The sequence below is a fragment of the Panthera tigris genome, chromosome A3 (assembly GCF_018350195.1).
Source record: "Panthera tigris isolate Pti1 chromosome A3, P.tigris_Pti1_mat1.1, whole genome shotgun sequence".
In the NCBI taxonomy this organism is placed as follows: Eukaryota; Metazoa; Chordata; class Mammalia; order Carnivora; family Felidae; genus Panthera; species Panthera tigris.
Window position 1 is genome coordinate 132,090,127 of NC_056662.1, and position 14,932 is coordinate 132,105,058.

The 14,932-nt window shown below is 49.0% G+C and overlaps 1 protein-coding gene across 1 annotated transcript in view; it reads right to left on the bottom strand.

Moving 5' to 3' along the window:
- Positions 1 to 533: 533 nt before the first annotated feature.
- Positions 534 to 14,932, bottom strand: part of GRHL1 (grainyhead like transcription factor 1) — a 54,937-nt gene continuing 40,538 nt past the window's right edge. Inside the window, exons 10-16 of the mRNA XM_042982518.1 lie at positions 11,443 to 11,494; positions 9,311 to 9,450; positions 8,201 to 8,238; positions 5,843 to 5,934; positions 5,423 to 5,508; positions 1,943 to 2,007; positions 534 to 803 (exon numbers count right to left, since the gene is read on the bottom strand). Coding sequence (XP_042838452.1) covers positions 689 to 803; positions 1,943 to 2,007; positions 5,423 to 5,508; positions 5,843 to 5,934; positions 8,201 to 8,238; positions 9,311 to 9,450; positions 11,443 to 11,494 — 588 coding nt within the window. The 3' untranslated portion in view covers positions 534 to 688. The remainder of the gene's footprint in view (positions 804 to 1,942; positions 2,008 to 5,422; positions 5,509 to 5,842; positions 5,935 to 8,200; positions 8,239 to 9,310; positions 9,451 to 11,442; positions 11,495 to 14,932) is intronic.

Genomic DNA, 14,932 nt, shown 5'->3' on the forward strand with positions numbered 1-14,932 from the left:
TACACATTTACAGACACAGGCCTTCAAAAACGTATTGCACTTATATACAATGCAGCGTTAGCTTAACTGATTCACACTGTCACCCATTTAGGTTCTTCATGAGAAAGGCAGGTGATATGTTCAAGAAAGTGGCACGGGGAGATTTCAGGAACATGCCCTACTTGAGTAAACATTTTCTGGAGGCGGAGAGGCTGAGGGAGAAAGGGCGCACCCCCCCCTCCTCTTGGGGCGCCGCTCCCCCTACCCTGAGGCAGTCGGTCACGCTGAGCTCGGGCAAGGGCACAGCACCCTGAAAGCCAAGCCCGCTGCCTTTTCTGACTTGCACTGGTGAGCAGGCCCACTAACATTGAAGAGACAAATAGTCCAGTATTTTTATATAAATAACGTAGCAGATATTCTAAAGGTTCCCAGAGAGTCTATTAGATCTTGGAATAAAGGTTTCACTTTTAATCCTAAGTATTTATATCAGAAGATTCAAACATGATGGCATATGGATTCCTCGGCTGCCTGAAAAACGCCAGGGCGGCGTGTGGAACGCTATCTACCAGCCAAACGCAACGCCGTCTCCAACTCGAAAGGAGTCCCTTCCGCCGGCATCCGCCCACGCCTGCGATGCACCTGCTTCCGGTGGGTAAGACCTACGTGAGACCTTCATGAACTCGCTGGGGGGGGGGGGGGCGGTGTGCCCTTAGATCTCAGTGAGGGTGAGTTTGTACGACCCCCCCACTTCCTCAATCTGCAGCTGGAAGGTGTCTTCATTGGAGTAATGCTTCACGATGTTGTCGTCCATGTTCACCAGAATCCTGGAAGACGAGCGAGACCCTTGTGCTCATCCCTGCCCGACGGCGAGCCAGACCCGGTTTCCCAGTCAGCGCCGCCGCTTACTGGCTGCAGCACGGGAGGTGCGTCATTTACAAAACCTCCCCGAGCCTCGATCCCCTCATCCGTGGAACGGGGGTAACCACGGTGCCTACCTTGAGGGGCTCAAGTAAAGCGCTTATAACAGCGCGGGGCCTGGGGGAAAACAAACCGCGCCAGCCTCTTCCCTGTTACCACTTCGGCACGTGGTCACGACTCGATACGCAGGAGCCCTCACGACACACGAACTACGTCTGCGGGAGCAGCACCGCGCCGGGCCGGCTTCCCAAGGCGCATCGGTAAAATTAACCTACGGGATCTGAAGCCACGGCTCCCCGACAAGTCATCTTCCCTGGCAACATATCCTCAAAGTTTAACCGAACTGCTAGTAAGTCCAACGCTCCCTGGTAGGCCCATCGAGAAAGTTCCAATTAGGACCTGCCTTAGAATTAAGCCACACTCGGCTCACCCATGTCAAACAGCACAGACGCTCAAGTGAAACGGGACTAAAAATGTTCATTTCTGGACGAGGCAGCAACGTCCCGTGATTGAAAACACGATCCAGGACAGGAGAATACTTCAGAAGGAGCAGAGACCGAGCCGGAACCAGGGCCTTGGCACTGACCTCTGCCCGACCGTGGCCGCGGCTCAGGCTCTCTGCACCTCAGCTGCCTTGCGTGTGAACTCCTGACTTACTGAACATCACACCAGCTCAGAGGGCAGTGTGGGAACTTAGCGTGCGAAGTGCCCGATCGGGTGCCTGCCTCACGACGAGGGCTCAGTAAACGGGGTAGCGACCGTGGTTACCCTGCCTAAATCTCGTACTGGGCTCTGGGATCTGGAGCCATTTCACTGCTGCCAAGCAAGGCAAGAGCACATAAAAATTTTGCTTGGAAAAAAAAGATCCACAAAGTTGTCTCAGAAAGGTAGATCAATTTCGTGTGGATAACTTAAGAAAAAATACATCCTCGCATTCACGTCTGTACAACTCCTTCTAGACTGGGCACAAACGCACGTGAATAGCGTCCATGTGACGGGAGACTGATGTTATTTACGGGGAGGAGAAATGCCAGTTAATGCTTACCCTTTTTTACATTTCTTGAATATTTTCCCAATCTTGTCATGGGGCACATCATACTTGTCTGAGATCTAAAAGAACCAAGAAAAATAATTACAAAATGCTAATCTCATGGCTTTAAAACACAAACTATAAATACTGTGCCCAGTCACTCAGCTTTCTGTCTTTCAAAAATGCACGTGCAAAGACATACACGAAACCACGCATATCCCCGGGGGGTGGGGGCGGGGGCGTTACCTGCCTTTGGAGGGGCTGCAATCAGGTGCCTGTCACTTCCCCCCAGTTTGCTGAAGTCCCTAAGTGTCCTGTATGGTCATCCTTTTAGAAAACGAACACTTTATAGAGAGCTTTTGGTTTATACACAATTGAGCAGAAAGCACACAGCTGCACACCCACCGGACCCTGGGTGCCACATCTCACGTCCCTGCGGGGCTTTCGCCGTCCGTGAGGAGCCAACATCGCTCCAGCATCGTAACTAGCATCCACAGTTCCCATTAGGTTCACACTCTCCGGCTTTTGAGAAGCGTGTAAGGGCACGTAGCCACACCGTCACGAGTATTCTGATCAAGTGTAGAAATCAACACAAGTGACTGTCCTCATCAGCAGAGACCCTCCCTTCGAGTACCACGGGACGCGGTGACGACGGACGAGCGTCCGGCACAAAGCAGGAGTTCGCTTCCAGAAGGAGACAAACATTTCAATGTCCCACGGCCCACAGGAAACGTCCAAGTCCCTGATCACAAGCCAGCAAGGGCGCCTCGGCCAGATCTACCCGAGGCCTCTCCAGGGAGAACACAGACTTTCACGAAACCATCAGGGCTCCGGCCCCTGTGGCTGCAGCCGCTGGGGTGGGGCCCTCCGCCCCTCCCGGGCCCCAGCTCCCCCACCCCCCTTGCTACCGTCGGCGAGGGTCCACACGGAGCAGGGAAATCAGTACAGGGCCAAGTCTGCAGGCTTCCTACGAGCGCCCAGAGGCTATCTTGAGAGAGAGAGGATGAATTAATCCAAGGATGAGCGGACTCCGTCTGGGCCAAATGCTTTATTCAGAATTGTGCAGACCATCCCTAACCTGGGGCCACAGCTGACCTTCCATACGAAGAGCAGAACTCAAGGCGGCACGGAGAAAGGCCAGAAGGCCAGCCTTCGGACCGCTTTCGGGCTCACAAAACACCCCTTTCAGCCCACATCCAAGCTCTCGTACAAACAGATCCACTTCCTTTTGTTTTAAAAAAATGATCAATGTTTATCTTTCAATTTTTTTAATGATTTTTTTTAAAGTTTATTTATTTCGAGAGAGCGAGAGAGCAAATGCACGAGCAAGGGAGGGGCGGAGAGAGAGGGAGGGAAAGAGGGAGAGAGAGAATCCCAAGCAGGCTCCGCGCTGCGAGCGCAGAGCCTCATGCAGGCCTCGAACTCGCAAGCCGTGAGATGGTGACCTGAGCCGAAGCTGGATGCTTAACCGACTGAGCCGCCCAGGCGCCCCAAACAAATCCACCTCTTTTCTGTATCACTGGCTAGTAATTCCTCGGCTGTTTGTGGAACGTCCACTAGGAAACCCCAGCCCCAAGAGGCACGTGACACTGACAAATTCTCTACGGGCTACAAGCAAGTTGTATCTGCACAGTAAAGTCTCGACCATTCTCATTTCTTCTCTCTCCATAATTAAGAGTTTGCGTGGTTCTAAATGAGGAAGACAAGGTAAGAAAGGGTAACCGAGGAGAAATCGCAGGAAGCTGAAGAACAACACAAAGCAGAGGCTAACGGTGGCACTGGCTGTGGTGGGGGAAGGAAATATGCTGGGAGATGCCCCTGAGCTCAGGGCCCCCGAGAGACCGTGGTTCCCCCAGTCCTCGTCCCTGTACCCCCCCACTTTCTTTTTCTTCACTGCATTTATCAGTGTCTGGAAAATTACTTATTAGTTTCCTTGCCCATTTAAAAAATTTTTCTTTTTCTTATTTTTAGAGAGAGAGAGAGGGCACACGTGAGCCAGGGAGAGGGGCGGAGGGAGGGAGAATCTTCAGCAGGCTCCACACTAAGGGCTCAATCCCATGATCCTGGGGTGACGACCCGGGCCGAAATCAAGAGTCAGACGCTCAACCTGCCGAGCCACCCGGGCGCTCCTTCTCTGCCTATTTTATTGTCCCCACCTTCCTAACTAGCACCCAAACTCCATTTGGCAATGTGTCACTTACTCTTGTAACTCGAGAAGCCGGAACGCTATCCGGCATAAGGCAGATGCTTAACAAATATTGTTAACTGAATTGAACGCACCGCAGCTGCCCGGAGAACCAGAGGAAACAGGTTTCTAGCCCAGTTACGCACATGCTCTGAGCTCAAAGATGCCTATGACCTACAGGGGGCTGGTAAATATCAGGATACAGTGTAGATTCCTTGAATTTTGTCCTGGCGCAAAGCCAAAATGGGCTCCTTCTCACGCCATCTCTTGCTGAAGTCCCAGAAGGCCCGGCTGGGGTAACTTTATTCACTGCTGAGGTCTTGTGAGAAAGACTTACGGTTATCACGGGCTACACGTCTACATTTTCAAAAATAGGCTTTGGGTAAGGACTTGACGTGAGCTCCGTCGTTCCCCAGGATCGGGCGTCTCAAAGGTCGACCAAGGAGCCACTGTTTTTATGTATGAAATTTTCAAAGATCTCTATTTGATTAAAAATAATTTTTGTGCGTGTCTAAATGGTTTGTTAAGTGGCAATCTGCTTTTAACCAAGTATGTAACAAACTACGACACGGATCAGGGTGCCCGGGTGGCTCGGTCGGTTAAGAGTCCGTCTTCGGCTCAGGTCACGATCTCACAGTCAGTGTGAGTCCCCCATCGGGCTCCATGCGGACGGTGTGGAGGCTGCTTCGAATTCTCTCTCTTCCCCGCCCTCTCTCTACTCCTTCCCCCACTTGCACTCTCTCAAAATAGTTAAACCTAAAAAAAGAGTAGAATGTTTAAAAAAAACAAACGAACAAGCAAAAACCACTGCGCCGACCATCGCAAAAGCACTCAATTCAGGGGGCGCCTGGGTAGCTCAGTCGGTTGAGCATCCGATTTCAGCTCAGGTCACGACCTCACGGTGCGTGAGTTCGAGCCCTTGCATCAGGCTTGCTGCTGACAGTGCAAGAGCCTGCTTGGGGTCCTCTGTCCCCCTCTCTCTCTGCCCCGCCCCCAAATATATAAAACATTAAAAAAAAAAAACCCAAAAACGAAAGCACTCAATTCAGTTCAGTAGACATCACTCAGAGGTTACCGTCTGCCAACTAGTGTGCTGGGTGAGACCCTGTGAGACCCGGCGGGGATGGCCCGGCAGATGACTCAGGGCCACGCGTGGCTGGATGAAACGTGGGCCGTGCCACACAGCACAGGCTGCAGAGATTTCAGTATAACAGAGAATCTGGAAGGTCTGATAAAGTTTGTTTCAGAGAAAACTTCTACTTAAGCGGGTTTTACTTTCGAAAGAGGGTTTCCAAGTTTCCACTACTTACGGCCTCCATCAAGCCTTTCAAAGACGGAGTCTTAAGCATCAGGGCATCGAAGACTTCCTCTGACTCCTTCCGCACATACAGCAGCACTAATTCCCAGCCAGGAGTTCAGCAGCGGGGAGAGAGAAAGGACGCGGTTATTCATATGAGCCAAATAAGAGACTGGAGAGCGGTTGAAATCAAAAGAGGCATCTGCATCAGGAACGGTAAACATGAACCCAAATCGACTCCATCTTGAGGAACATGGCTCTCAGCTTCTTGCAACTCTGCTGGAAGCCCAAGCTTCAAGCCAAGAGCTGGCCTGATGGAAGAATGCTCGAGAAAGTCAAGCCAGACAGGGTTGGTTTGAGCAATTCATGCTCTTGACAGAGTCAGAATTCACTTCTACCTGAAAGCTCCCACCAGAAATGTGAACCAACGCACCTCTCTTTGGTTCTTCCACCCGAGTCAGCTTAGCGGGAGTTGGAATGGCAAAGTCATCCTCTGATCCGTACGGACCCCTTTTCAAGTTAGACCTGCGGGCAGTCCAAACGAGGCGATCAGTGACGCCGACTGAAAACATCGCTTGCGGGAACAAAAGAGAGATTTAGGGTACGTCACCGAAGTTTAGATTTAACACGACCTTGGTTCTTTGCCTGGTCCAGCTTCCTCAGTCTGTGGATGAAAACCTGAGGCCCAAGGGAAGACAGTGACCGAACCAGCTCACACAACTCAACGGCAGAGCTGGGACTACACTCAGGTCACCTGCCAGACACCCTCCACTGCTCTCACACTAGATCAAGCTGCCTTCTCAGGAACGCAGGGCTTCTTCTCAGGAAACATTTTATGGAGGAGGTAGGACCTGAGATACGTACGTCAAGGTGCTAACAGAGGAGAGAACACGTCAACCGAGGAGGGAAGGGTAGCCACAGAGCCGGGCTGGCTAAGATACGATGCCCTGCAGGAAGACAAATCCAGAAGGCTGGACTCTACTATGGAATGCCTTGATCATCTGGCTATAGGAATTTCCGACTTAATGCTGCAGGCATTTAAGGAATCTTTCAAAGGTTCGTGAGACGAGAATGCTGTACTCAAAGCGTGTGTGTGGTGGAGACTGGAGGGGACTCCGGGACCCGCAGCAGAACCTGGGAGGGGACCCTGGAGACCATCAAAGCATAAAATCCCAAAGGGTCAGAATACAGTAGTGTCTGTGCAAAGAAAGAGGCGAAGGAGACACCGCTGAGGACTGAGTGGTTCCGAGGCTCAGTCACAGGGTGCAAGTTCTACGCCGTGAGGGAGGTCAGTGGGGGCGAGCGGGGAAACAGTCCCGTAACTGGAAGTGAAGAAAGGGAGTGCTTGGTTTTGAGCAGAACGACTCTTCAAGCACAGGGATTGGGCCTTAAAATACTCAGCGTGTCCGTCTCAGTTGCCGGCACATCCAGACCTCCCCTGGAGCACACGAGGAGTTAGAGGCAGTGGAGGATTGGCCTTCAGACAAAAAGGCTCCATAGGCAACGTGGGTCTGAAGGGGGAGCCCGGAAGAGGGGACCGGCCCCTCAACATGGTAGAGCGCTGAGGAGGGGGTCTGAGGGCGCGGGCAGTCAGGACCCGAGCGGACCAAGGAGGGCGCCCGTGTGCTGGGGGAGGGGGGTGACGGCAACGGCGGGAGAGTCAGGAGCACACCCAGGGCCGGGCTCCCTCTGGAGAAGGAGCAGGTTCTCAAGCTGGGAAGGGAAAACACAAGCCCCTGGAAGACATCGTGCCTGAAGGCGCGAGGAAGGCGCTCCAGGAGCTGGGGGCAGGGTCACGTCAGGGGACCCAGGGGCGGCTTGAAGGGGTCCGCCGACCTACTGCGACAATGCGAGCAAGTAAATGACGTGCGACTTGTTGAATAAAGTGGGAAACCAGGAGCCCGTACCGATATAAAGAAAAGAATGAGTAAATTCAAAGTCTGATGAGGAATGAGATCTTTAACAGCCACAAAGCACCTCCCCACAAACCACTGACTACAAAATAGCTTCGCGGGGGAGAAGCCTGGCAGACGCGGCCTTGATCCAGTGATCCGAGTGAACAGCACGAGCAGGGGGTAACACGGAAACTATGCCACCTGACAGGACGCACAGAGGATGCACCATTATGTCTGCGAAATTCCTGCCGAGGTGCAGAGTCCTCTGAATCTAATCATGAGAAAACAACGAACAAACCCAAACTGAAGGACATTCTAAGCAACGGGTTTCTAATCTTCAGAAGTAGTGGGTCAGGAAAGTCAAGGAGAGACTGGACTGTCTGAGGCTGAAGGAGACAACTGAATACACGGGGTCGGAATCGGATCCTTTTTTGCTATAAAGGACATTATTGGAACAACCGGCAAAAGTCGAATGGGGAACGAGGACTGGCTGGGACTAATGTCTTGTTAATATCCCGACTCTGTTATGTGGGAGACTGTCCTCGTTTGCAAGAAATACACAAGTGTTTAGGAATGGTGGGTCACCGAGTTTGCAAAGGACTCAGGAGAAAATTAGTTCTTTGTATTATACTTGCAATTTTTCTGTAAGTTTGAGATTGTTTACAGATAAAAAGAACCTGTTAAATAAAACAGGGCACCTGGCTGGCTCAGTGGGTTAAGCATCCAACTTTGGCTCAGGTCATGATCTCGAGGTTTGTGAGTTCGAGCCCCGCAGCGCAGAGCCCGCTTTGGATTCCCGTCCCCCCCTTCTTTGTCCCTCCCCTGCTCATGCTCTCTCTCCCTCTCTCAAAAATAAACAAACATTTAAACAAAATAAAACAGAACAGAAGCCTTACCCTTCACCCTCCAGTTCTTCTGAGGCCAGAGGAAGGACCTAAAACCAAAAAAATAGACAGCTTTTCAAGTATATGCTCAAACTATTTCAGACCATTAAGTGACTTATTCCTAAAATGAAAATAATTTTGAATTTGACCAACCTCGTCCACCATCCTTTAGCCTTATTTTTCAATTACCAGATTCTTACAGGTATCTTGAACTCCTCTAAGCCAGCGGCTGGGAAACTGTGGCCCACGAGCCGAGTCTGGCCCAATGCCTGTTTATATAAATAAAGTACGTAGCGGCAAACAGCCACACTCAGTCACTGGCATGCTGTTTATGGCTGTTTTGGCACTACAATGGCAGAGCTGAACAGTCACGTCAGACACTGTGCAACCCCAAAAGCCTGCAATATTTACTATTGGAGCCTTTACAGAGAAAGTTGGCTGACCCCCTGCTCACCAGAAGCTTCTCATTAGAAACTGGATACACCGGCAATGCCCCCCACCCCCACCCCAGAACTCTAACTAAAGTCATGAGCCCAGAGAAATCTGGGCACCAAGTGCACGGCAGGGTCTCTTCTGCATACTTTTTTGAGCTCTGCACAGAAAGCAGGCTCCACTCTATGCAAGCTGTTATCTCTACGAGGCTTCTGCTCAAAGCAGGGTGTGGCTAGTTTCACGTCAGTTGCCAAGATCCGGCGACCCATGTGCCGACTGCGATTCAGTAACCAAAACCACGAAAAGAGCCTTTGGGCGTTCTTTCTGCCCTCAGGGCCTCTACCCTAGGGACTCCTCTGGCTTTTCCCTCCTGCCCAGAACCACACGAGTTAAATCCACAAGATCACAGACTCAGACTTCAAATTATGTTACTATTCCGGCATCTTTAAATGAACAAAGATACAAATACGCACGTACAGAGTGAAGCTGCCGCTGACGGGCTTGGTCCCGCATTTCTGTCAACAGTGCTTACACACACTTCCCAACTGAATGTTCCAGACAGCTGACCCGTAACACTGGTCAAACCTCGCTAAATTTTGGCCTCTGTTTACAACGAACGCCAAAGCCCTTCTCTGTGTCGAGTCTTAGTTCCTCACCACCGCCCCGGGATCCGGGATCCTGGTTACTTACGTGAGTTCCCCGCTGAAGGTTGGCAAAGTGCACATCGGGAATGAAAAGGACAGGCTGAGTGTCCAGATCAACAAAGGGTTTGAAAACCGTGATATCCATTCGTTTGTGAGAGGGAAGCAGTGGCACTTTGACGTCGGAAACTGAAAAAGAAAAAAAAAAACACAAAACGCGGACACCCTGGTCAACAGCTTATATACACAGACTAGATACAGGCCACAGAGCACTTTGCTCAGATTTAAGAAACTTAAACTGCAGCACTATATAAGGTACAGGTCACGTTGCCTAAACAAGAAAAGCACGGTTTACGTGAAGAAATGTGTTGCTTGTATTTATACTACAATCAATTGAACGTCTTACCAAAATCAGAGAAAAAGCTATTTTTAAATATAGACAGACACAGAAAGAAAATTTGAAGCAGCATGTTTAATTTCTGTCTGAAAGGCTAAAGCTTAAAACTGCATACACATAACTCAGAAGTAATTTCACCTTAGCTATCCTGATCAAACAGCTGACATTCTAACAGCAATGCACTCTGGTCTTTCAGAGCCCACCGCACCTTTAGACCTCCAACTTGACCTCAGAACTTAACCTTAGAGAAGCTCAAAATAAGTATGACTGTCTAGGTTTTTTATTTATTCAATTGTAGACTCCGTTTTCCCCTGTCATCTGCTCTGCAGTGCTCGGTGATGAGCCCTCCTGGGCGTCTGTACGTGGATGCCGGTCGGGGGGCCTGACCAATGTGCTACGGGGCAAAGGTCTGCTGAGCCAGACAGACTGTTCAGAGACCAGGTGCTAGCGGCCCACATACTGCCGATGGGACACTACTGCCACAGAGCAGTATTTTCTTCCCCTTGTAGTTGAGAGATACAGGATTTTGTGAATATGAACACCGGTTACATGGGAGGAAGGAAGGAAGGAAGGAAGGAAGGAAGGAAGGAAGGAAGGGAGGAAGGGAGGAAGGGAGGAAGGGAGGAAGGGAGGAAGGGAGGGAGGGAGGGGGAAGGGAAGGAAGGAAGGAAGGAAGGAAGGAAGGGAGGAAGGGAGGAAGGAAGAAAGGGAGGGAGGAAGGAAAGAAGGAAGGAAGGAAGGGAGGAAGGAAGAAAGGGAGGGAGGAAGGAAAGAAGGAAGGAAGGGAGGGAGGAAGGAAAGAAGGAAGGAAGGGAGGGAGGAAGGAAGAAAGGGAGGGAGAGAGGGAGGGAGGAGGGAGGGAAGGAGGAAGGAAGGGAGGGAGGGAGGAAGGAAGGAAGGAAAGAAGGAGGAAGGGAGGGAGAAAGGGAGGGAGGGAGAGAGGGAGGGAGGGAGGAGGAAGGGAAGGAGGAAGGAAGGAAGGGAGGGAGGGAGGAAGGAAGAAAGGGAGAGAGAAAGGGAGGGAGTGAGGGAGAAAGGGAGGGAGGGAGGAGGAAGGGAAGGAGGAAGGAAGAAAGGGAGGGAGAAAGGGAGGGAGGGAGAGAGGGAGGAAGGGAGGGAGGAGGAAGGGAAGGAGGAAGGAAGGAAGGGAAGGAGGAAGGGAGGGAAAAGAAAGGGAGGGAGGAAGGAAGGGAGGAAGGGAGGAAGGGAGGGAGGGAGGGAGGGAGGGAGGAAGGAAGGAAGACAGAAAGAAAGAAAGAAAGAAAGAAAGAAAGAAAGAAAGAAAGACTGAAAGCAAGCAAGCCTTTCCAGTGAAATGTCCAAACAGGAGCGCTACAGATTCTAAAATGTTAGAATACTGTATATAGGAAAACGACACTCATTCAGGAGTAAGACGTCCTGAATTCTCAAGGGCATTAGCATTATTCTTCAAAATCTAGACAAGTCCCAATTTTATCATCAGCTATTCAGATAGAATATGTGTTATTTTTCAGGACTGAAATCAGCAACCCGAACTAAAACTAACAGCCAAAATAGTCTGAACTCTGGAAAAACTCAAGAATCCTTTCCCGTAGTTCCGCGAGAAAATCCCTTAGTTCAGCCATTCGGCTGGTTTTGTAACTGGTAAAGGAAGCAATGCTACCACTTCCCAGTACTAAGCATCCACGATTATATGTTCTGCTTGAAAACACAGTGGCTATTCTGAATGCAAAAGGTCTGAAACACTTGGCGGAAACATTTCTACTTACAGGCATTCAACTGGGAGCTGGGGTCAGTACACTTGCCTTTTCTTTTGCTTTGCTTTCGTTCTTCATCCCTGATTTTCCTTTCAGCTCCCTACAGGTCAAGAGAAGACAAGGCACGATTCTTTATCTGATCCTCTTTAAAATATTGAACCCTAATCTGACTAATGGGGAAAAAAAATCTCTGGAGATGAACGCTATTATTTATTATATTCATGGAGCTTATAGCGGTTTCCTCTAAAAAGCCTGTTCTTAAAACCATGCGTAACTATGTGAAACCATGGGGAAACAACATTTACTTAAAAAACCAATAAACAAAGCAAAATCCCCTCCACAATGCATGTGGTCAGGTTAAATGAAAAGCTGAGAAAATCTGCTAATGTACCACATTGCCTTCAAGAACATCAGAGACCGTTCCCATTGTCTGGCAGACAAGCTGACCCCTGCTTCGAGTGTATGTCCCTACGTGGGCAATGACATCACTGAAAGCTGGGATCCTGTCCAAGGACCTGGCATCAACCGAATGACAGATCTGACCGCTGTAACTCACAAGCGCAAGGATTTAACTAGAAATCTGCATCATCACTTCAAAGAGAAAAAGTGGACTCATCGTCCGATAGAGGGAGCATATGTACACGCCGTGTATCGATTATACGAACGGCGGTGCCATGCAGTTGAACCCGCAAAAATAAAAAACCGTGTTACTAACAAACATGACCTGAAATTAAGCAAGTCCGTATAATAAAAAACACAACTACTAATTAATCATCTGACTTCATCTGGTAGCATTTATTTCTGGGTGGCATAGGTTTCTTTACAAAGTCACCCAGTTAAATATGAACAAGTAGCTTATTTTTCTGAAAATAAATTCCCTGACGGCAAAGAGAGGCAATAAAAATCATCCCACGGATCTTGGCACCATTATATAATAAAACCACGTTTAAAAAACCAAACACAAACCCCCTCCTGACTCTTCTAGAAGGTGCTAATATACTAACATATTGGTAAACACACAACCTACTTTTAGAAACATTGTCATGTGATGCTGATCCAGCACCACCTTCTCGACATGGACACACAGGTAAGTAAGTCTGCTCTCCCCCCACCGTTGTACAGAGTTGGTCTGTGTCTCTCTTGGTCCCTTCCAACAGTTTAACAATAGCTCCATTCTGATGATAAATTACACTTCCCAAATGGTGGTTTTAAAACAATAGGACGTCTCCTCCCATAGTTATCAGATACCTCCATGAAGAATACGGGACTTCTGGGGCACCTGGGTGGCTCAGTCGGTTGAGTGTCCGACTTCAGCTTGGGTCATGATCTCACAGTCTGTGGGTTCGAGCCCCGCGTCAGGCTCTGTGCTGACAGCTCAGAGCCTGGAGCCTGTTTCGGATTCTGTGTCTCCCTCTCTCTCTCTCCCCCCTGCTCGTGCTCTGTCTCTATCTCTCAAAAATAAACAAACGTAAAGAAAAAAACTAAAAAAAAAAAAAAAGAATACGGGACTTCCCCTTCCACTCAAGGTGGGTGCCTCACAGATCATTTACCCTCTACCCTGAACAGAAAAAAGATGGCTGCACACAGCAAGGATTTTTAAGGCCTGGGCTACCAGGCAACAAAGAGCAGGGCTCCCTGAAACGGGAAACCAGCAAGACGAGCCCTCCAGGTGCGGACTGCCTCCACAACTCCCGGGCTGCAGCACAGGGAGGGGAGTCCACAGGTGGGCCCTGTCTAGGTTCCCTGGGTCGAGACAGAGTTGAAAATCCAGACAGATCAAGGAAGCAGGACAAAGTAGCAAAGGGAAAGAGTTACCCCAGGAAGGACTCCAGAGATCTGTGGAGGGTCCCCTCAAGTAGTCAGCAGAGTACTGAGATAAATGGGTGTAATTATGAAAGTTACCCAAGGGTGGGGGGAAAGCCCTCAGTAAAGACGAGAAAACAGTGCCCGAAACTCACTGAAAATAGTGCCTGTTCCCACCAGTCAGACTGGAGACACTTAAAATTCACAGGGCAGTGGGTAGAACAGTCAGGAAATAATTAGCTGACAGTGAGCACTGTTCCTGACCCACCTATCAAATCGTAATGGTGAGACCTGCAGGGGATCAAAATGTTTCCAAGTAACTTTACCTGCTCTCAGGACAAAGCTTGAGAAGATTCAGAGGATTACAAAACCATGCAGCACCTGACAAGATAAAGCTCACAATGTCTGGTGTCCAGTGAGATGGCCAGGCACGTAAGGAAGCAGGGAAACGTGACCGTCTGAGGAGGACAGCAAACCACTGAAAGCACCCAAAATGGACACAGAATACGGGCAAGGACATTAACATGGTTACTATAACTGCGTTCCGTATGTCCAAAAAGTCAGTGAAAAAACAACATATTGAGATATGAAAGATGTAAAACAGATCCAAACTGATCTTCCAGAGACGATAACTACAACGTCTTGAGATGAAAAACACACTGGATGGGATTAGGAGCAGGTCAGACAAGGCAAAGGCAAAGAGTGATGAACTTTACTTAGGACATTAGCACGGAAACTATCCAAAACGAATCAGAGACAGAAAGTCATCCTAGAAAATGAAAAGAGCACGAGTGAGCTGTGGGACTTTAAGCAGCCGTACACGTACATGTGCAACTGGCATTCTCAAAGAAGGACACAAGAACAAACATATCTGAAGAAACAATGGCTGGAAGTTTTTTCAAATAGGATGAAGACTATAAACACACAGATCCAAGAAGCTCAACAAACTCGAAGTACAAGAAATGTAAAGAAACACATCAAATTGTTCAAAACCAGTAAGAAGAGAAAAATCACAGAAAAATAGACACATTGAACAAAGATACCGATGAGAGCAGATTTCTCATTGGAAATGTAAGCCTGACAACAACAGAGTCATGTCTTTCAAGCACTGAAGGAAAAAGCAGGCAACCAGAATTTTATACCCAGCAAAAGGAGCTTTCAAGATCAGAGGTGAGGGGCGCCCGCATGGCTCAGTTGGTTAAGCACCTGACTTCAGTTCAGGTCACAGTCTCACAATTTGTGAGCTCAAGCCCCACTTCAGGCTTTGCGCGGACAGTGTGGAGCCTGCGTGGGATTCTCTCTCTCTGCCCCTCGCTCACTCATGCCCTCTGTCTCTCTCAAAAAATAAAAACCAGAGGTGAAACACTTTTCATACGTACGAAAGCTGGAAGGTTCATCACAGACTCTGCAAGAAATGTTAAAGGAAGTCCTATGGCATTACAGGAAGCCATTTAAGTTCACGCTGTTTCGCTCTCTCACACAACAACTGAAGAGACTGATCTTGGGCAATCACCTCAGGCCATGACCTAAAAAGTTGATGTATGACATCTGTTCCTGGTTACAGCTACGGTGAGTATCACTCTGATGAAGAAAACTATCTGTAGGAAATAAATGTCAATGATGTTTTTCTCTGTATGGATAAACTACGGAGATATATGTATATATATATATATATATATATATATACACAAGCTTGTAGAAAGAGAAGCTGTCAAATTTTCAAGGGTTAGAGATC